Source organism: Colossoma macropomum, unplaced genomic scaffold, assembly GCF_904425465.1.
Source record: "Colossoma macropomum unplaced genomic scaffold, Colossoma_macropomum, whole genome shotgun sequence".
NCBI classification, from domain to species: domain Eukaryota; kingdom Metazoa; phylum Chordata; class Actinopteri; order Characiformes; family Serrasalmidae; genus Colossoma; species Colossoma macropomum.
The window spans coordinates 2,981,692-3,004,561 of record NW_023494794.1 but is presented as its reverse complement, the minus strand read 5'-3'; the positions used below and the strand labels follow the sequence as shown (position 1 = coordinate 3,004,561).

Sequence of the window (22,870 nt, the reverse complement as noted above, 5' to 3'; positions counted from 1 at the left end):
GTTAAGCAAACACGTTGACACACATAACATTGATGCTTTTTGTATTAATATTATTCATTTTCATTCTAATATTACTGTTTGCAAAGCAAAACGCTCACTGACCAGATTAATCGTTTTTTTAAATCTAATTTTCTCAGACTTTTGTACAGTACTCTATGCAGGGTTGCCACCAGTCCAAGATTTTTCTCGATTGTTCTGGATTTTGGTTTTTGGTCCAGGAAAAAATGAATTCCATTCCTGAAAACAAGCATTTTATAATCATTTCTTCTAAAGTTTAAACTGTTTCTTTGTATCCAATCAAACCATTTATACACAATGTGTTTGACTGGTTCAAATTACTCTCAACCTAGGAACAAGTGTTTTGTTAAGGTGCACTGTTTGTGAAGTTTAAGCAATATGCCTCACTGCAAATAACTGATAACTGCGATAACTGATAAGAATAGGTTCATTAGCTGAATGGACATCTATCTACCCTAGATTGAATTTGGAGCATAGCTACGCATCCAATGAATTAAAATAAATAATAATAATAATTCAAGCCACTAACTGAATGTCCATTAGCCTAATTTTACAGGGCTGAAGTGCTATGGAAGCCAATTTCCACCATTGGAAAAAAAAACAGTCTTTTAGTAAGTCATAATAATGATATATGTCATAATTTTTACTTATTATCTCATAATAATGAGATTCCTTCTCAGAATTATGACTTAGTATTTAATAATAATGACTCAGCATCTCATGTGTATGACTTACTTTCTCATAATTGTGACTTAGCCCATCATAATTATGATTTACGTTCTTACAATTATAACTTAGTATCTCATAATAAGATTCAATCGCGTAATTACGACTTACTACTTCATACTTATGACTTTCTCATAATAATGACTTACTATGTCTTAATTAGACACACACTATGCGTTTGGCTTCGCCTCAGTCTTTTTGTTTCGTTGCTCGAAGACTTTTTCCCGCGCACCACAAAGCAAATCCAGCTCGCGAAGCACAGCGAGAGAGCTGCTAACGGTGTGGCTAAGCTAACCGTTCCGCTCTATTGCCGGAGCTTTACTCATCATTTCCACACACAGTTTTATAAAGTTTGTCGTAAAGATTTTCAAAATGTATGTTTGACGTTCTACGGAACCCGAATCTGTTCATTTTAAACAAATTTGCTTCCGCTAGCTTGTCCCGCTAACCGCTACGTAAGCTAAGTCAAACTACTCACGTTCGCCGGTGCGGTGAGTACCTTAGTTAGCACAGCTAGCTCGCTAGCCAGTTTGCCACATGTAACGGCTTAATTTCAGTACTGGAAATTTGTTGCTACATAAACTCTAATGCTACTCCTGTAAGCCGAGCAGTCCATGTGTTCATTATAGGTCAGCTGTTCATGCTACGGCATCTTTAAGGTTATCGTCGTGGAGAAAAGCTAACGTTACCGCACTACCATGAAGAGAACCGATAACCAGCCGAGGCCAACGGCAGGTAGGTTACAATAACCACCCAGAACTGCTGTACAGTCACTGTCCACCTACTGTGTGTCTTGACTCATTGTCCAGTTTATCAGGTCCAATTCCAGCTGCAGTTTATAGTTCTACAGTTACAGGTTGTAGTTCATCCGTTTCTCTGCATACTTCGTTAAATAAACTTTATTCGGGTGATCGGTGGTCAGGGCCGCTACTGAGCAGGCGTTACTTGGCTTGTGGATCATTCTTAGCACTGTAATGACACTGACATGACACAGCAGTGCAGTTGGAGTTTTTACACACTGTGAAGACTCATTCTACTTTATTAGACACACCTAATTTGCTGGTTGACCTTACATGAAACGTGAGAGATGATGACTCATCTGTTGCTGCTTCATCAGTGACCAGTTTCTGCCCACAGTACTGTGTGTGATCTGCTCTGTGTAGCACACGCGCGTCTATGGCAAGCCGTTTTGGTCTAAAACACATCTGTCAGGATCCAGTCCACACTGCAAATTTCAGCACACCACCTCATTAAACACACCGTATTTAGCTCATCAGCTATTTAGCAAGCGCTTCATGCACTGAATTCATAAAGCTGGATGAGTGTAAACACTAATCTCTGCAGCATTTTGACCCGGAAGGTCACCAGTTTGACTTGCCTGGTCTAAAATGACACCAGCCATGCAAGTTGTAACTCTGTTTTTACTAGTGAAAACTCAAATTCGAGAGCTAGTAGAAATACTAATTCAAGATATCTTTAATTTATTTATGAGTAGTTATAATATGCATTAGAGATATGTATAGATTTATATCTCTAAAATGCAGTTGTAGATATCTAGAATTCAGTTTTGACTAGTAAAAATATTATTGATATCTAAATGTAGATTTTTTTAACTAGTCAAAATGCAGCTTTGACTAGTAATAACTATTTTTTAACTCTATATGTAAGAAACATCTGTAATTACAATTTGACTAGTATTAATTTCATTAGAATGAGTAATAATTAAAAACAAGATAACTAAAAGTTAATATTAGTCGTAATAGCTTTACAGATGTCTTCAGTTAAGTTACTGAGAATTCAAATACAGTTTAACAGGTCTACAATTCTAATTCTTACTAGTCATAATTGTTTCAGATCTCTTTGGTTTAATGAATACATAAACAACTATGAGATTTGCATTTCATGCATGTTTATGAGAGAGACATCAGGCGGGAAAAGGGTGGTTTATGTGCAGCAATCAGTGCAGGGCACAAGGGTGCATAATGTGCAAATATAGTATGTGGACCTGATAAAGCAAAATAACACTAAATAAGTACCCAATTAAGTGACAGTGAGGGTTTTTTTCCCCAATTATTGTATTTTCTCTTTTACACTATTGGACATTAACTTACTTGGATTTTTGCGTTTGCAGTCTGCAGATTCATGTGTATTTTTTATAAACTGTTATTGATGGGAAATAGCTTAAACGTCTCATGCCATTTCTGTGTTTATGTACAGGCTGTCTGTCTGTACCACTGTTTAACCAAAAGAAAAGGAGCAGATTGCCTTTGACTTCCAGTCCCTCTGAGAATAAAATGTTCTCTGGTAGTGATTTCATGCAAACGCACAATTTAACTCCAGGCTCTCATTCAGCCGGTAAGTTCCCTAATTAATATCAGATATTAACAGTACAAAATGAGCTAGTTACTACACGTAGCTGTCTCCTCCAGCAGAAAGTACTTTTTCAACACACATACTGTATTTCATGCACATTTTTCCAAGAAAAAGGAGACTGAGTAAAATTTGTTGCTTTTGTTTAGGTAGCATAGGGTATGTTCAGGCATCAACAAATCGAACACCTTTAGCCCAGAGATGTGAATGGAACCAGCAAGCCAACCCACAACCTCAGCAAACCAAGGCTTGGCCCACTACTTCTTCTGGCACAACAGGATGGGGATACACACCTATACCTTACCCATATAAACCCCCCTATGCTAGGTACATGCCAGTCTACCTGATGTCAAGCCATTATAATGTTTGTTTCTGCATGATAAAGTAAAAAAAACATGTGAACTGAGACTAAATGCCTCTTCTCCAGTGCTGTGCTATTTTCCAATAGACTTTGCACTTTCAGGTTACAGACAGGACCGCAGAGACCTCAAGGTAAACAGGATTCCATGGCAACGAATCAAGGCTTCAGGCAGGATGGATTCCAGAGTGTCAGTGGAACCAGTCAGGCCCATCCTAGACCATTCATTGGCGAGCAACCCATGAAGCAACAGTCTTTCACCAGTCAGACCAGTTTAGCCAGAGTGTCTTCTACCCCTCAGCAAGTTTTGTCTTCTCCAACATGCAGCCAGGGAGCTGGGGATCATCAGAACGCCCAGTGGAAGTTCAAAACTGTTGGCCATACGACTGGTGGAATGTGGGTTGAGGATACTTTTGACACTTCAAGAACTGAGAGCAGTTTACAGCAGCAGGTAGACCATTTTGACTAAAGTAGACTGAAGTCATGTAATGTTCCATTCTGAAATTAGGCAACCATTAGTAAATTACAGCCTACATACTAATGTGCAATAGTAATTACAGAATTGTGTAACACAATGATTTATGTTACATGCAGTACCTCAGCTACATACTGTATTATTTCTTGAGACATAAGCATTTCTGCATGTCGTTATTGTGCACTGTAGAAGTCTGCAAGGCTGGAAACAAAGCCAGCAACTGAGAAATCCCTGCGAATCCTCACAGCTGTTATTGAGGGCATGAAACATTGGAGCCAGTTCAACGACAAAGTGCCTATGTTGTTTGAGATTTTTGGTAAGTGCTCATGATTTGATAATAGATTTTGTTGATTAGTCTGCTGTGCTCTGACCTATCAGTCCTGCAAAGCACATAAGGTGAATATAGGAATTGACATGCTAGATGGATCATTTGTAACATAGTAGACCTTTGCTAATTAAGATTTAATTCAGGCTATGATGAAGCATCTTTTTCAGTATTAGTCCACTGTGGTCAATCAATCTTGTCTGCTGTTACAGCCACTCTCGACTCTGCAGTCACAGTTGGAAAATATGGTGCTAAGAACTTCCTTATGCGGAATGGAAAAGATGTGGTGCCATGTGTATACTATGAAAATGTGAGTACAGTTCCTCTAGCTACAGTTCCTACAAGAACCGCAGTGATTGCTCATAACATCATTCTGCAACAGCACACCTACAGCCGCTCACCTACAGTTGTTATTAATCGCTTTTATGTGCTCCAGGCTAATAGAATTCACATTCATAATGCCTGAATGTTTGAGAAGACTGGGTCAAAGGGTACTGTTCAAAAAGATGTCTAGATCGAGCCCATGATCAACGCTGAATAAGTTCACTTGTGCACAGTGTGTCTGCTCTTCACACAGTAGTTCTCTGCTCAGAGCTGGAATAAATCAATGTGAAATTGGCACAACTACATTTTATCTGCATGACAGCACAGCGAGCTAGGGTTGATGTAATAGGAATTGATGTGTCTGCAACGCTTTCCTATTCACAGGTATAATTAAGTTTCAGAAGGCATTGATTATCAGTCATGCAAACATTTTGTATTAATGACCTGATATTATTACTTGTTCCAAACCAAGATAATTGGCTCACTCATATTAGCTAGGGGGTGTTCGTTAAAGCTAACTAATTCAGTTCTTATCACCTTTGTCCTCAGCCCTGTATCTCTTTATCTTTCCGTATTCTGTGCCTTACAGGACCAGGTGCTTCCTAGGCTGATTCGTGGGCAGGTGCATCGCTGCGTAGGAAACTATGACAGACACAAGAACGTTCTCACATGTGTGTCAGTGCGGCCCACCTCTTCCTTAGAGCAGAGAAACGCCCAGGAGGCTGTGAGGATGTCAGACACTGAGATGAGAAATGTGGTCCAGGCACTTACTGAAATGTAATTCGAAGAGGAGGTGAAGGGACAGAATCGAGTAGGAGAATTTTTAAGTTGACGTACAAGTTGACTTTGTTTCATTTTAGTTGAAGATTAGTTCAAGATGAAGAATATTATACAGGTTCGTATAAAGCAGTGCCAACTGTGCTGATTCCTCTCAAATCAAAATACAGTTTGAAGTTTTGTTTTTTTTTAAATATAATTTGTCTTAATTGACCACATATTGGTATATTCATTCATCAGTTAAAAGTACTGTATAAGTCGTATTTACAATAGATCATAAAAGCTTAAGACTATGGTGCATGTTAATCTTGAGAACACAAACAATGTCAGTTTTCTTTGTTAACGAAACATTGAAACGTTTTATTACAAAGGGAATACACATAACAGCAAGTCTTGTTGAGGGTCAAGATTCAAACAAACACAATAATGAGGTAATATTTCAAAATATATCTTTCAAAAAGGGGACCAACCATTTGTAGCATGAATAGCCATCTTACATAATTATTTACAGCCAAAACCACACAATGGAAAAATCAGTACAGCTAATCTACAGAATCTGTTAGAGTGATCAGATTTCACGTACATTATTACAGACAAAAGGGATCACTGTGCCTAAGGTTAATATAAATTACAGCATAATCTGAGCTTTTTGGGAACATATGCATGACTACATATAACGTTTTCTCTTCAGAAGGCTTCTTTGATGTTCATTAGTGCCTTTTCAAATTAGTCTGTTAACGTACACAGGCAATCAGTGTAAGTTTTGGAAATTTTAAAAAACATAAAACGTCAAAGGTTTAAAGGCATACACTTACACTTTGGGGGAAATTTTGTTCAGTTGGCTTTGTTCAGAGTCAAATGTCACTGCATGCTTAATCACGTTAATGAAAGGACGGAAGGAAGAGGGGAAGTTAGCTGAGAATTCATCATACTCATTTTGCCATTCTGAACACATTACACATGAAGACAGCAACAGAAAATAGAGAAATGATGGCCAGGTACAGCTTGTAAAGTTGTTGAGCACTGACAATCTCCGTTTTGCTGTATTTTTGTGCAGGGTTAATGCTTTAGTAATATGCCACAATCTCCTAATTTAGTCGTTAAACTAAAACTCATCGGGCCTCATTCACCAATATTGTCCTAAGTTTTTTCTTAAATTTGATCTTGAGAAAGGTCCTAAGAAAAAGTCTACGTCAGATTAATGATGTGTTCTTAAACTGCAGAATTGTTTGCACCTTTGTGCTCTTGAGTGTGTGTAGATTCTCTTCTTACCCAGGAACAAATCCCAAATAAGAAAACATTGGTGAACGTCAAAATCTTTGTGAAAATTTAAGACGAAATTTCTTATTAAGAACGGTTGGTGAACGAGGCTAACTAATGTGTTTAACTTACAAACGTGTTTCAGCACAGACAAGACCATTTTACTTGCCCTGATAAGTACAGAAGCGCCTTTCTGTTCTGTTAACTCATTCATATTGTTCTTCTTTTCTGCTTTTAAACACCTTGTTTCTGCCCTTTTTGATCCCCTTTTACATTCTAGATTGTATAGATCTTTAAAGCATCAGCACATACAGGCTAAATGTGAACTTGCTGGAGTTACAGTATGAATGATTTACAACCAAAATAATCCCCTTAGCAATTATAACAAACCAAGACATATACAGAAATGCACAACACAGTGGGAAATAAACAAGGAAGCATTTACAAAACCACAGTTTCAGCAGAAGTAGGTAACCTGATAAAAGGTATTGAAGTCTTTTTAGTCATGGTAAAAAGGCACAAGTTGGTTAGGGCAGAAAGTGTTTTTTTTTATTTTTATCTTGTGTCTTAGTGTTGATTAAGCCCAGCTTTATGTAATTTTGTAATTACGGTGTATTTATTTCTTTGCCTTCTCCTGATCTTGTATAATCCTGAATATTAAGTTTAATGGAAGGTTTAAGTACAAAACAGACAGCATGACTTATAGCTGTAAGCTTCCTGTTGAAATGCTTAGGAAGTAAGGGCAACCTTGGACACACGGATTTCAGGGTTTTAGATTTCAGGTCATTCGCTATTACAACACAGTTTTAGTGGCAAAGAATAGTCACTGCTTGTATTGGGTGGCCGTACTGTAGCCATATGGATTGTTTCATTAAGAAATGAAGTGATGATGGCCTCTGCAGCTACATTAGCCATTTTCTCGCTGCTGCTTGGAGATCCACTGAGTAGTCACAACCCACGATACAAAACAAAATAGAAAAAACACTGTTGGAAACCAATCTGTGAAACTGAAATATTTTATGGATGGAGCTTTTTGTTATTCTGCCCTCTTAGCCCATGAGCCACAGTGTTGGTAGTTATAGGACTGCATTAGGCAGTGAATGTATGGCAAAACTTCTAAAAATGTTGAACCATTTTGATTTTTCATTGAGATCCCAAATCCAGTTTTTTCAGCAGTTTGCTCCATAAGCATAGCCAAAAGAAACAATCCTCCATAGTCAGTAGATCCATGAACAGAATTTTTGTTCTCTCCTATAATTTTGCTCATCCTGTTTAGTTAACTATTACTTGAGGATTCCTTGCTTTCCTTCTGAAGTTCCAGACAATCCCTGATGTTTGGCAGGATGCTTCTCCTTGTCCTCTCACTCTCTGCATGTAGACTTGTCTTAGGTATAAGCCCTGTAGGTGGAGACTATTTCAGAATGCTAAATTTACTGTTTGTGCAGTTTTGTCTGCCATTTTGATGCATTCATTACCAAAGAACAATCCAATTTTGATGCATCATCTTCCATTTTAGTTCATGTGACCAGGAACATGGGTTAATTTATAGTTAGAGGGGGAAAAAAGATGTGTCAGTTTCCGTTTTAAATCCAAAATGACGTTTCGGAAAATGTTTTTCACTATGAGGGATGCCCGATGTATGGACGTAGCTTATCAAATGAGGGAAGACAATGTAGCACATCACACAATGAAAACAATGGCTCTTCTGGGCACACTTATTCCAAAGTGGCTTCATTATCATCATCATCATCATCGAAAACAAAAGATAGGGAAACGCAGATCTGCTTCCTAGAATTGAAAACAGATAAGACCAGACACAATGCGCATGGCAGAGCCTTTATAAAAGTGTGGGCAGCGGGGTGGGAGAAAGCTGCTCTTTGGGGGCGTACTTGGCAAAAAAGGGTAGAAATAGGGTGAGCATTACGCCCACTATGGCCAACATATAGCCCCAGCCTATCTGGCACTCCCCAGCATAGTAGATGTCGGAGTCTCCGCAGAATGACTTGACCAGGCTGGAGTTTAGGCCAAAAGGATACACCAGCAGACCAGATGCCATGATGAACACTGCAGAGAAGAAGAAAAGAGGGACAGGATTAGTTCAGTCATGGTCCTTCTACAAGGGCTGTCACTAAAAATGATATTATTTATTACAAAGCTACTGATTATATTGATGATTAATCAGAACCTTTCTAAAAGGCCAACCCATAAAAGTGAACTTGCTATCAAATTTGTTCTTAGCTTCTCAAACGTTGCAAAATACTTCAATTGAAAAAGATAAACTGGGTGACTGGCAACTATAAGAGAGATGAACAGGAGAACTGAAAATTACCTCAATGGCAATTCACTAAGAAGGTACATTTTAAAAAGTTTTTTGAATAATTATGACAACCCTAAATACAAGTCAGAATAGCTTATTCAAACTCTGGGAGACACAATTTCTGAGTTTGTTGGCAAGTTCTCCAAGATTTAGTAAAACGTTTTCTGTGAACTGATAAAAATCTGTTACTAATCTCCCTGTCACCAAAAGCAAATGATTGCTTGGACTATGACTTTATAATCTGTTCATTATATAACCATCTCTTAGAATAACAAAATATAATGGCACATGAATCAGCAGTGACTTTCTATGTATGTGGCCCTTTAATGAATTCTACTGTAGTGGCATACTATATCCTCTTGGTGGCGGTAGAGTACTTACACAGTAGTACACAGAAGCATTAGCAGTTTGTGGTTAGAGCATGCTAAACCTCTGTCAATACATCCACAGCTTTCTGTCCACTTGCGCCATGGAAAATATCCAGTAGATTGGAACACAAAAACTAGCTGCCAAGCCAAATAAAAAAAAGAAATTTATAGCTCATGATAGAAAATAAACCTTTTTTAAACGAGTGCTTCTGTTTTACAACAGTGAAGTAATCCGTTTGGAGACAGCCATCACGTCATTGGTCTTCTCAGACAGCACCAGTTTGGGTTTGTCATTGATTATGCACTACTGTATTAGCTATGCATGAGCCATCATGATGTCTTCATGTTTATTTGAGCTGGGAATACTCAGACAACTGTATTTAAAAAATTAACTTGTCAGACACATCAAAGTAGTAGAACTGTCAGAAAGAGCTGTACATTAGTCACTGACATTAATTAACTTTATATAATGAGGTTTTACCTAATCCGTCTCCTCCACACTGCCCTCTTTCCCTCCTTCCTCTGATGGGAAGACCCAGAGTTCAGGTCTGTGTAGACCGGTCTGTGAATATCAGTGGGGGTCTGGCAGTTTAAAGCCTGTCTGCTAATGATGCCATAATGGCCTTCTTTATCAAACCGCCATTTACACAAAGACACAGTGAGAGACCTACGCGCCTTCTCCGAAAACACAACAGCTGACAGCAAAAGGAGAAGAACCACCAAAACGCCTTCTTTCTGGATCTATAAATTAAGGGAACAGTATTGGCTGTGTACCAACACTTCAATGAGGGAATTACTAAAAGCACTAATGGATGCTGCTATTTTGATCGTGTAGTAAAACAAAATGTACTCTCAAAAGTACCATGGCTGCACAGTGCATTGTTTATTACTCATTACTGCAATATTGACCTTTGCTATACAGTTATAATAGAAACCTACAATATGCAAATGAGCTATCTAACCATTCACAGAGTTTTTTTCCCACAGTGTTGTGAGAAACTCGACCAGTCACAGTTCCACATTAATGTATCTGTGGGTGTTTTGATGAATCAAGGTAATTCAGTAATTAGCATAAATAATTTATACTGCAGTGCATACTGCAATTACAATATTTAGCAATAATGGCAGTATTTTATCCATCACATGCAGTGCTAGTAGATGCTAATGATAATGGATGCTAATGGTACTTTGCAATAAATTATTGAGTTAGTGTGTACTATAAATAATAACAACATAAACAGACTCTGTGACGTCTTATTAGGATCTACACTAAAATTATTCCACAACTGCATACTGTGTACTACGAATAGCAGCAGCAGTGTTCTGTTAACCCCTAGCCAGCGCATAAGTGTTTAAGCCTTGGAGTCTGCAGAAGCTCGAGTAAGGAGACCTGGGGGCAACTGTAGTCTGGATCAGATAAAGCCAGAGTCCACAGGGCGTGTGTGTGAGAGATCTCTGAGATGGCACACAGCTGCGTAGCTGTAATACATCACTTTATCTAACCTGTTCTGGGACCTGTTTCTCAAAGATGTCCTGTTGCAGAGCTATAATACCCGGCTTTATCAGCACCGTCCTGGGAACAGCACTGAGTCCCTATCTGTACTTCAGCAGCTCAAAGGAGTCCACATGGAAACCCTGAAATCTCACAGTCCAGCTGTGATTTGAGCTGTGACTTTGATTTACTGCCACCATTAGCAGATACGGAAAACGTCTCATTTGGCTAAGTTTAGATCCAGGGTCAAACAGGTACACTGTGTGAGGGACAAAGAGTTTACTCCATGACTTTGAATACAAAGAATGCGAGCACTGGCTCTGGTACAAACAATAGGGTCATTCTCATAAAGCTGCCTCAAGCCTCAAGTAAATATTTAAGTGGCACAATTATAACATGGCATAAAGATAAACAAAATATTTATAATGAGTAGATCAATTAGATTCTATAAGGTACAGAAGAAAGTATTTCTTAATTTTTCTATTTTAAAGTTTTTTGGGATTTTATAAAGTAATTCGCACTATCAAAGTGTGTCCACATATCTATTTCTCATTACTGATGTTTATAAATTTTTGCTTTTTTAATTAGCAAGTTTTTTGTATTATTTTTATAGGTCAAATCTCTTTACTTTAATAGGTTCATTGTAAACTGTAGAAAGGGAACCAAAACAACAAATTGTGATGTGGCAGAAGTAAAAAAAAAATAAGAAAAATGAAAAAAAAAAAAGTAGTATTTGCAGATTTCATTATTTGCATATCAAAAAAAAGAAAAAAAACTTTTTTTTAGTCATTGTAATTTTTTCAAGTTGGGCCCCAGTATTTGTCATGCTTGTAAGAATAACCTAATAGCAAGCACACACAAATGGCAAAGCCCTTGCTTGCAGCGTCAGATTGTGTGATTAAATGTCATTGGTAAATATTTAGTAATGCAGCGTTATTCTGACATTCAAATCCAGCCTCACCTTCTGATTGAATGTAAGTCTGTGTCTTTGGCTTAACATGAATATGCAACCACACAGAGCCTTAGTGTGTGTTCTACATTTATGTTATCTTTTATATTAATATCCTCAATAAATACATGAATACTGAGCAGCAAAAGCTCATTTCTTGCATGGCAGGGTTGGCTAACCACACATCCATAAGCCTCACTGGGCGCTGGTGTAATCCTATAGCGACGCTGCACAAGAGTGACAAATGATATGATGATGGGATTCATTGGATGGTGTAATAACATTCCAAACTTGCCCTGTCTGACAGAGCTCATTACAGTCCAGCTGATCTCAGATCAGTCCTCCCAAGGCCACTGCAATCAGTTTCCCATTGCCACTCATTATGATATATTTATTGGACGTGTTGCGGTCAATGTCGGTATGGCATGCAGCTGAGTCTGTACTATGTGGACTCAATTTGACGAAAACGATGAGAACCATGTGATTTTTCATAGTCAATATGAAACAAAGGGTGTAAAGGAAGCTATTTTTATACTGTCAGAGCACTCACAGAGCACAATGGGCCAGGATAATGTCTCTATTTTGATTTGGATTCTAGTGATGGTACATTACAATGGGCCAAATTTTAGCTCTCCTTACAGTGCAGGTGTTTGCCTTGGAATACAATTCCACCACTGGCATTAATGAGTATATTAAGTAAGGATTATGTTTTTGTTATGTTGGCACTGACTCCACAAATGGCCTATGAGTTGCTCCTGCCATTAACCACAGACAAGTATTGTAAAATACAACATGCTACATCCTCAATTAATGTCTACAATACAAGAGGAGAAAAGCTTTTATTATGATAGAACGATTTTCATTAAGTGCTCCGGTTGCCATGTCATTTTCTCGCAAACACAGGTGTTCTGATTGAAAAAGCAGGGGATTGTCCCACAATGCAGCAGCAGGGGAGTGAAAGGACAGTGAAAGCCGCACTTTGGTGGCAGGTAGAGCGCTAATAGAGTGGCTTACTGCTACGGAAGCGCAGTTAAAATGCAATTATGGTCAGTTTAAAGTGCTGTCCCCACAATAGCTGCAGGGCAGTAAAGCGCATTAGTGTGCTAGTGTGCTAGGCCTCAAACTCCCCATTCAGTCATGCATGGCAGGACTTTATGCATACTGCAATAGGCCTGGGTATGATGGGGCGGTCCGCACGGCCTGGACTATGGTTATTGCACATCTGTGGCGATGGGAAGAAGACGGTAATGGGTGGTTTGATGGACGGAAGAGTGAACTAGAGGAGAATGGGGTAGAGAAGTTTCATTGGAAATGCACAGATGCCAAAGTCCTTGTAACTGGCAATGCCCCTGGGCAGAAATTTGCAGTCACACAAGACGAGAGTCCGATCTGTTTGAAAGAGACCTTAAACCCAAAACTGAAAGCAAAGCTGACATTTAAAACAATTGAAATCATCATTAAAATTAGACAAAAACAGAAAATTGGTCACTGCGGCTCAACACAAGATAACGTATTTTCAGGTTACTACAGCAACTAGGCACGCATATATCCCCACAACATGGGGGTATTTTCTTGGTTCTGCCTTTACTAGCAAGGCAATTGGTGCTTTTTTAATAAAGGGTAGGGCTTCCCGTAACACAACCACCACGTTGAACATTATAAGCCATTCCAATTTTTATATATCAACTGTCTCCTCTGATAATATTCAAGTGTTGTTTGTTTGTCTGTATTAAAGGATACTTACATACACTGATATTACACATATACCCACATAAACGTGCATTATTACATATACTGCGTGCATATTGTTGACAAACTATTTCCTTCAGGCCTTCAGTTTGTCTTTATTGCTATTCATTTTACACACACACACACACACACTTTCTCTCTCTATCTCTAACAACATCTCTCCATCTCACTGCAGCTGTGTGTTATGAGTAATGCGCGAGTTCAAAGGGTGAAAAATCATTCCTGATGCTTTCCTTCTGAAGACGCACACGCACAAACACACACTCAATATTTCAGAGGGCAAATGGAGACTAACAGCTTGTCTTTACACCCACCTCGGCACTGGAGTTCCACCATGGCTGTCTGAGTAAATACTTCACAAGCTTACCGAGCAGGAGGGTAATGAGGTTTAATTAGCAGTCAAAAACTCATCCGCCTCTGCGCTACAGCATATGCGGTTTTTGCCTCTGATCTCTCTACATTTCTCTCAAGAAGAAAGTGTTGACTCTTCGAACTTCTGTAGACTTAGTAAAGTTTGAGGAGCGCCTGAGGGTCTCCATGTGAACACTCAGTAAGTGGTTGCAAAATGGTAACTGTTGCCTAAAAAAAAAATATCCTTACATATTTACAGTAATACCACGCTATGTATTGCAACTATGGTTCTAATTGATCTATCCATACTTCACCCACAAATGTGTTTGTTCAGATCCACAGATGGACGAGCTTTACTGGCAAAAAAAAACACTGGCAGAAATCCCATTTGACTTAATGAAAGGTTGTAGCATACAATTCAGTTTTTGTGAAAATACAGATAAATATTTAGGGTGTGTGTATTAATGTGAAATCATATTTATTTTGTATATGTGTGAAAGGTCACAGTGTTAATACAGACCGGGTGTAGTTTTTCGTTAGATAATCATGTTGTTTCCAACATGCCTAATTTACAGCAACATAGTCCAGCTCAGTAGCGTACCATTTTAAACTAGAAACTCAGCCTTATGTTTGCAGCTATTACTATGAAAGAATGCATCTGTTGAGCAAGAATAGTTAAATTAAAATATACTTATTACTGCACGAAGAGCTCATTGCATCAAGCACGCTGCCAATAAATCATTCTTTCTGTAAATGAATTTGAGAATTGACCTGTAAAATGCTCTCAGTGTACAGTTCATGCTTGAGAAATTCTGAATGACCATCTGAACAAAGACCACATAGAATCGCATGGCAGAGACACAGAGAGAGAGAGAATGATTCAATACGTTTCCCTCAGGTGTGAAGAGCAGCTAGTGGGAAGCTGACCCTCTACTGCACTGAGTGAGGTGTGTGTGTGAAGTGTGTGATGAGGTGGCGTCGAAGCGTGAAAGTGTGTTAATGCTGCTGAGCGTAACTGCTACAAACACACGGGAGAATCCAGACACACATGCAGGCTCTGCAAGTTCTGCAGTGCCATGCTAGGCCTCATTGTGAAGTCTTGTTGGTCAGAGGTGCATGTTACTTTGTAAGATGGTGTGTATGTGTATGTATGTGCTCACCCATTCAGTCATGGCACATTTACAAATGTTTTCCTAATAAACCCCTGTTATCTTGCCATATTAAGCCAGCTTGAACCAATATGTCTTGAACCGAGCAATTTAGTGGTTAGTAAAACTACATTACCCACAATTCCCATGACAGCTGTGTACACAGTCGCACAATGACCTGATTTACCGGCCTGTCTAGAAGCCGTTGGCAGTGAGGCTAACTATTCCCTAATGCATTTGGAGTTAATTAGACTGCAGCAGATACCACACAAATTGAGTCCAAGGTTCTTCTCCTGCTGTTTAACTGTAGAAGATGACTTCATTAGACCAGTTCCGCTGGCTATAAAAAGAATTGGACCTAGACTGTGAAAAATGCACCGCATCATCATGATGCATCGATCTGAAGGTGACGATTCAACTGCAATGATTTTGGAACATTTGAATTGATTTTAGAAAGCAAATAGTTCCAGTCCTGAAATTGGATTGGCTGAGATGCGTTCGAAGCCGCTGTGAAATACTCAATATACACACCTCGAACTGCCTCACAGTTGAATTCTACATTTACTTGCCAAGTCATTATAAATCATAATGCTTTGAATGCTGCTCCACGGACCAGCAAATGAGGTGCTGAAAACTTTTCTTACCAACTACACTAAAGGACAGCAGGTTAAACAGGCTAAACCGCTACTGTTAATATTCAGTGTTAGGCTTTGAAGTGACGTATTTCATAAATTATTCACTGTAAAACTGCAATATAAAGTATTCATAAACCCAGTGTGGGAAAACAAATGTGTGGCACTGTTAGGTTATTCTTGCACATAAAGTACACAAAAAAAGTTTCTGCATTGAAAAATGTTGGATTATTATATTTTCATTAATATATGATAACACAAAATATAAAAGTTTATGAAATTACTGTAATATACAATGATGGGTGTCAAAGTTCTTGTCCTTCAGCTGTCCATAGTTGCTTGGTAACAATGGTATACTCTAAACAAACAATTTCTTGGTGGAAAAAATGTTTATTTATTAATTGTAACTTACATCTTTTATTGAAAATGTGTGTATTTATCATATTTTATGTTGCCACATTTTATAAAAGCAGTAAGCCGCTCGAGGTCTTGCGTTACTGTGATTTCAGGCACTCCGCTTTGTGTCGTGATAACCCCTTCTCCATGCTAAAATCACAGCAACGCACAGAAGAGACATTATAAAAGAGGGGGAGACATTCAGTGGTTTAAAAGTGATCAGAAAAGTCTGTGACACTCAACATGTCGACTGTTTATGGGAAAAGTCCTGCCCTTCAATGAAAACAGCCTATCGGCTTGCCGGGAAAGCCGCAAGCTAGAAAAGCCCTCCCTCGTTGTTGAGATATGCACATGCAATACAAGAACAGAACAAGCTGTAAAAACACATTTTTTGTGTTTTTAGGTCAAACGCTGCAAACTTAATGCATATATTTATTTTACCAGTCATTAAAAACCTGTTTTTGAAATGTTAATGTGACTCAGTTTCAGATTTATAAGTCTCTCCCCATTCAAAACGATAGGACCCTGGGTTTTGTTAAGATGGACTCTGAGTGGACATCCTTCCTAGAGGACTTTGACGCACAGCCTCGCGTGGCATATTGCCTTAATAATGCGTTATAATAACATTCAATAAAACTGTTCTTTTTTAGGCCAGCATCTTCTAGTCACATTTGTGTGTAAAGTATGATTTTATAAAGAATTCTAAATTGCACCCAAAATTCAAAGTAAGGTGAAATGACACTTTGAATCTAAGGATGTAAATGATTAATCGCTTAACTGTTAACTGACAAACAATTGTTTGACCAATGCTACTGGTTAAAAAAAACTTAAATTTAATTTTATTTACAATAAACAACAGTTGCTGATTGAACAGGTGGGTTTATCATTCAAGTTGAGGAATGTTTTTGACTTGTTTGCTTGAGGATGCTATGGGTAATTGGTTCCATCAGACAGCCTTAATAAAATTTAGCGCACAGATACAAAGAGTATTTGGGACCACTATTCGAAAGGATGATGGCACAACTACAACAATGTAACATCTGCAGCAAGCAATCATCCGTAAACAATAAGGCAGATAACTATTTCGTCCATGTCAGAGAGAAAGTGTAATTTACGGTGATGTGAGCAAATCACACATGGCACGCAAAATTATAGAGAGAATTATAGAGAAGGATGTGGTGGACGGTGACGGCTTTTGGGAACTACTGAGGTACACTGAGCCAAAGCTAGACCAGTTATGGTACTTAAGTTTGTTCTAATCTGGGCTGGTAAAGAGTGGAAACTTATAGCTTCAGAATATAGAACATTTAGCAGCCCATCACTGCATACAGTTAGGAGCCCCTGGGTCAAATTACATGTTGAGGTTAGTGAAAAAAGTACACACCCTCTTCATAGACACACTTCTGCACATTTTTATGCACAGTTACTGTTTATTTGTTGGATTTAACATATCTGGAGGGCGGGGTTAGTTATTATAATTTGTTTCATTTTTCTAATATGTTAAACTCAGCATATAAACAGAAATTGTGCACTAAAATTAGCAGAATGCGATATTTATGTTTTCTAGAGGATCTGTTGACTTACTATCACTTAGAAAATAAGCATCTTTTGACAGAGGGTGTTCAAACTTTTGCATACAACTGTATTCCAGTCATTCAAAACGCACTTTTATACAATATACACTATAGTTTTTGGTTATGAACATATAGTTGTCAGCCCCTCTTTTTATATAAAACTGGGTTCTCATGTAGATTATGATTAATATGAATTTGGGCTGTATACTTCATAGTTTATGCCTGGTACCCCCTGGAATCCCTATCAGTACTACATTCCACATCCATACAAGAACCACTTTTCAATATCTCAGCTAATGGATGATCACTGACTAATGATGGCCAACTATCAATCAACATTTGCCAAACTTTGCAACCCTAATTTAATTGTTGCCTAAAGAATCATATTCTAATGAATTGTTGTGAGGTCAAAGATTTACATTCAGTTAAACTTAATACAGGAAATATAATGTGACTGGAATGAGAGAGAGAGAGAGAGAGAGAGAGAGAGAGAGAGAGGGAGAGAGAGAGAGATGATCCTGGTCTGACAGGTTGTAACAGGCTCAAATCAGTTGGAGATTATTGTCTCAATGATTACACCGACTGGTGTCCCAGACACACACACACACACATGCCGAGCACAGTCACCTGCATCAACACACACACACACACACACACTCAGGGGAATGCTGCAGGCCTGTTTGAATACCAGAACAAATGTTTCAGTGCTTATCTACTCTGACCCATGAGCCTGCACTGAAACCAGTAGACACTCACTCACTGTAGACACACCACACACACACACCACACACACATGCTGAGTTGAAATAGGGGTGTCTGTGTCTGTGTGTGTGCTGGTATATGCTCATGTCAGGTGTTTCCCCGGCAGCCTCCTCTGTCCCCCAGCTGTATCTGTTTGCCCTCATGATTTTATCAGCGAACGCTTTGAATTCTCACTCAGCCACAGAGAAAATAAAATGCTTTTCCTTCACAAGCATGACCTCACATCACTGGCACCTGTACCCTGAACAGTACAGACAGCGTCATTCAGCACCACAGAATGCCCTAAACATAAACCATTACTATACCACCACATATATAGAACCTCAGAACAATTATATATATTTATGACCACCTCCTTGTTTCTACACTCATCGTCCATTTTATCAGCTCCACTTACTATATAGGTGCACTTTGTAGTTCTACAATTACAGACTGTAGTCCATCTGTTTCTCTGCATACTTTGTTAGCCCCCTTTTACCCTGTTCTTCAGTGGTCAGGACCCCCATGGACCCTCACAGAGGAGGTACTATTTGGGTGGTGAATCATTTTCAGCACTGCAGTAACACTGACGTGGTGCTGGTGTGTTATTGTGTGTTGCGCTGGTCTGAGTGGATCAGACACAGCAGTGCTGCTGGAGTTTTTAAACACTGTGTCCACTCACTGTCCACTCTATTAGACACTCCTACCTTGTCAGTCCACCTTGTAGATATAAAGTCAGAGACGATAGCTCATCTGCTGCTGCCCAGTTTGTGTTGGTCATCCTCCAGTCCTTCATCAGTGATCGCAGGACACTGCCCACAGGACACTGTTGCCTGGATATTTTTGGTTGGTGGACTATTCTCAGTCCAGCAGTGACACTGAGGTGTTCAAAAACTCCAGCAGCACTGCTGTGTCTGATCCACTCAGACCAGCACAACACACACTAACACACCACCACCATTGTTACTGCAGTGCTGAGAATGATCCACCACCCAAATAACAGTACCTGCTCTGTGAGGGTCCATGGGGGTCCTGACCACTGAAGAACAGGGTAAAAGGGGGCTAACAAAGTATGCAGAGAAACAGATGGACTACAGTCTGTAATTGCAGAACTACAAAGTGCACCTATATAGTAAGTGGAGCTGATAAAATGGACAGTGAGCGTAGAAACAAGGAGGTGGTCATAATGTTATGCCTGATCGGTGTATATATATGATTTATATGATCTATTTAATGTTAGCTATATAATTCGTTACATTTACATTAAATTTACATTCTGTATCAACAGGTTTGAGCTTGGACATTTTTTTGTTTTATTTTTGTTTGTTTGTCAAAAACGGTAAAAATGTAAAGATTAATTTGTTTCTTTCCCAAACTCAAGACTATACACATTTTCATCACATTCAAATCATAATAGACACCTCTGATTGTGTAGATTCAATGGAAAGTTTGTAATGTGAGCTTTCAACAGAATTGTTCTGTCATTGACCTACGAATGAGAAAAAATTAATATAAAATTACACCATGCTTATATTATCACTGTCGATAACTGACTTCTAAGATGCCGTAGCAGTTTACTTCCCTGCAAACATGTTCAGATGCCGGATGGAGAAAATAAAATAATGTAATACCAATAAAAGGCTAATAAATCTTTATTTGCGCGCAGCGCTCTCATTTGTTTTGCGGCAGCAGGCGTGTTTTTGTCAGTGATGAAACGCGTTGACATACGGCGTATGCTGAGGGCCCCGGCGAAAGCCCAGAAATATTGTTTAATTACAGCCAGCGCGACACAGTCGTACATCAAAATGGCTTTTTTGTCGGAGGGCGAACGCTCTGTTGTTGTCTAATTTGTATTATTCCTTTCTTTTATTTTCCTGAGAGAATCCCACTCTTGGTTATTTTCCCCTCATTCCGTACAAGCTTGATGAACATTAATGCTTTTTTCTGCTGGAAGGACAAGTGTTGTCTTCTTTTTCTTCCATTTGGACTTATAGTGCAGATTTTCTTTCTTCGTTTGGGACAATAAATGAATGAATAAATAAAGAAATGAAGCATGTGGAAATCTGCTTCAATTACCCAGAGATGCTTCACTGTTTGGAGTGTATCTGGACGAATATTATTGTACATCCTGTGCATGCACACACATACACACACTTTCTCTCTCTTTGCCATCTCAATCTTGCAGTAAGCCATTTCCTAGTCTAGCTCTCTATAATGGCAGTTGAAGATGTGGCAGGAGGCGTCTGGAAATTGCTATTCATTGGCCGGGGCCGGGGAACCATTTCCATTTCCCTCTGAGGATGACCAGCTGACCTCCCTCTCTCTCTCTCTCTCTCTCTCTCTCTCTCTTTCTGCCAGCCCACCATTACATTAAAACAGACTGTCTTCCACCACATTGTAGAGCCATATACATGAGCATGTACAGTCAGCACATACTTATAAATAAAGGTTCTTAAATGGTTCCTGGCTTGAACATTTAGTTCCAGGAGAAACTTTTAATCCGTATAGAATATTTACATTATGTAGAGGTTCTTTGAACTTGAATGATTCTTCACGCGACTCATTCACAAAAACCTTCTTTAACGAGCTGTCTGTTGAAATGTTCTTTAGGGAACCAAAATGGTTTCTTCTGTGGAATTATTTTGAAGAACTAAGTGTGTGCGATATAGCAAAATACTTCAAGACATTACATAATATGCATCACAGGAGTTTGCTTTTCTGAGGTTTGACAAGTTGAAACAGACATAATGCACCAGTAGTGTAACATAAAAAATACTATCAAAAACTATAAGTGGAATGATTTTTTTATTGAAGTTTCATTTGCTGCACTAAATCCAATTAAACAGGACTAATTAACTGATAAAGAAACAGAAAAGCTGCTCAAGAAAGAAATTCTGTGTTTGAATTAATCATGTCGCTTAGCCTTTGGCCACAGGATGCTGACAGGAAATAAGCAACAGCAAACAATTTCCAGTTAAGGCTAAAAGGCCTGATACTACAGACCCACAATACGAGCTGAATCTTAAGCGCTACACTGAAAAAACAGAATTTATTTCACATGTGTGAAGCAGTTCCACTTGAATGAGTTACACAATTATTTCACTTCAGCTTAATTACTTTTGGCAGTAATTGTGATGATGTAACGTTTAATTCACGTGAAACCGATGAGCACATCTGAACCCAGTAAATTCCAAGCACTATTTTTTCAATGTATGTACAAGAATGTGTAAGAACATGAATGGTTCTATAGATAGTTTGTGAACAGGCACAAACCCAGTATGCAACACAAAACATCTATTAGTGAGATTTCTATTAGTTATTTATCTGTTAGTAAATTTTGCCAATCAGCTTCATCACTCTGCCCATTACTGCCACAACTTTATTACATATGCACAGTTTATATTGTTTATATAAAGTTAAGTACACTATATGGCATGACCATCACATAGGATGAGCTTTCGACATCCCATTCCAAATCAATGGGCATTAATATGGAGTTGGCCTCCTCTTTGCAGCTATAACAGCCTCTACTCTTTCTGGAAGGCTTTCCATAGGATTTTCGAGTATGTCAATTTGCTGGAACAGCAAATCACCTTCCCCAAACTGATGCCACAAAGTTGTATACATTAAATGCTGTAGCATTAACATTACCCTTCACTGGAACTATTGTATTTGATTACTGAAAAAGCATACATTAAACATGTTATAAAAGATGTAACTGGGAATATTTAAAAGTGAGATTCTGTCCTGTAAATTATGTCAATTTCTACCTATCCAAAGCCTTAAAAAGTTGTCAGTTTTCTGTTATTATTGTCAAGTAATGTCAAGTAATCTAACATTACTTCAGTTAAGTAAAGGTAAGGCATGATATGTCCAAAAACATTTTTTTCTGCCTGCTATGGCAATATGTTTTTGGTTTGATTTGCTTTGATTATTAGGTTTAGAATTTTAAGATTGCTGTGTTGTTTTTACATATCTTTGTTCATTTCAGCTGTTTAATTTTAACTTAGTTATGACGTTTTCTTTGGGCAGATGCACCTGTGGCAAGCAGATGCATGCAATAGAGTGAAGTGTTGCAGTGTTTGTTGTGCTTATGTAAATCCAGAATAGGTCCAATAGTGCTACCCCATTTTCAGAATGCTGCTGTTTCTGTATTCAGCCTCACAAATGAACAGACATGAAAAACCCTTCTGAAAATACCAAGGTCCAGACTTCGGTGTCCTCATAGTTGGTTACAGCCATGAAAGTTTACACTGTTTTTTTGTGTTCTAGCAGCCATCAGCTTTACCCATGTTCCATAATTACAGCAAAAAAGTGAACATAACAAACCTCAGTGTTTTAGAAGAGGCTTCTATATACGGCATAAATAGTCAGTTTCTCCTCAAAAAACGTGGTTTCATGATTTTGATGGGGGATTTATAAAGAAAAAAACATTTTAATGCAACACATGACAACAATGATCTCCCACAGGGCATAAAACTGAGTCCAAAACAGACTTGTTCAACCACAAGGTTTAGAAC

General features: G+C 38.5%; 2 protein-coding genes across 2 annotated transcripts in view; one reads left to right on the top strand and one right to left on the bottom strand.

Annotated features, from left to right (window-relative positions):
• Positions 1-1,442: 1,442 nt before the first annotated feature.
• LOC118814347 (spermatogenesis-associated protein 22) lies at positions 1,443-5,377 on the top strand. Its single transcript, XM_036579902.1, has 7 exons — positions 1,443-1,479; positions 2,962-3,051; positions 3,264-3,441; positions 3,578-3,923; positions 4,137-4,263; positions 4,485-4,582; positions 5,186-5,377. Exons 1-7 carry the CDS (start codon positions 1,443-1,445, stop codon positions 5,375-5,377), a joined length of 1,068 nt encoding a protein of 355 aa, XP_036435795.1.
• Positions 5,378-6,585: 1,208 nt separating this feature from the next.
• Positions 6,586-22,870, bottom strand: part of LOC118814346 (transmembrane protein 211) — a 165,495-nt gene continuing 149,210 nt past the window's right edge. Inside the window, exon 3 of the mRNA XM_036579901.1 lies at positions 6,586-8,697. Within this exon, the coding sequence (XP_036435794.1) occupies positions 8,471-8,697 (227 nt within the window). The 3' untranslated portion in view covers positions 6,586-8,470. The remainder of the gene's footprint in view (positions 8,698-22,870) is intronic.

What these genes read in the sequence shown, in the direction of transcription:
- LOC118814347 (XM_036579902.1), top strand. Translation starts at nt 1,443, where the DNA reads ATGAAGAGAACCGATAACCAGCCGAGGCCAACGGCAG. An exon ending in GAATAAAATGTTCTCTGGTA is followed by an intron (nt 3,052 to 3,263) that starts GTGATTTCATGC and finishes GCTTTTGTTTAG; the next exon opens with GTAGCATAGGGTATGTTCAG. An exon ending in AGAGCAGTTTACAGCAGCAG is followed by an intron (nt 3,924 to 4,136) that starts GTAGACCATTTT and finishes TGTGCACTGTAG; the next exon opens with AAGTCTGCAAGGCTGGAAAC.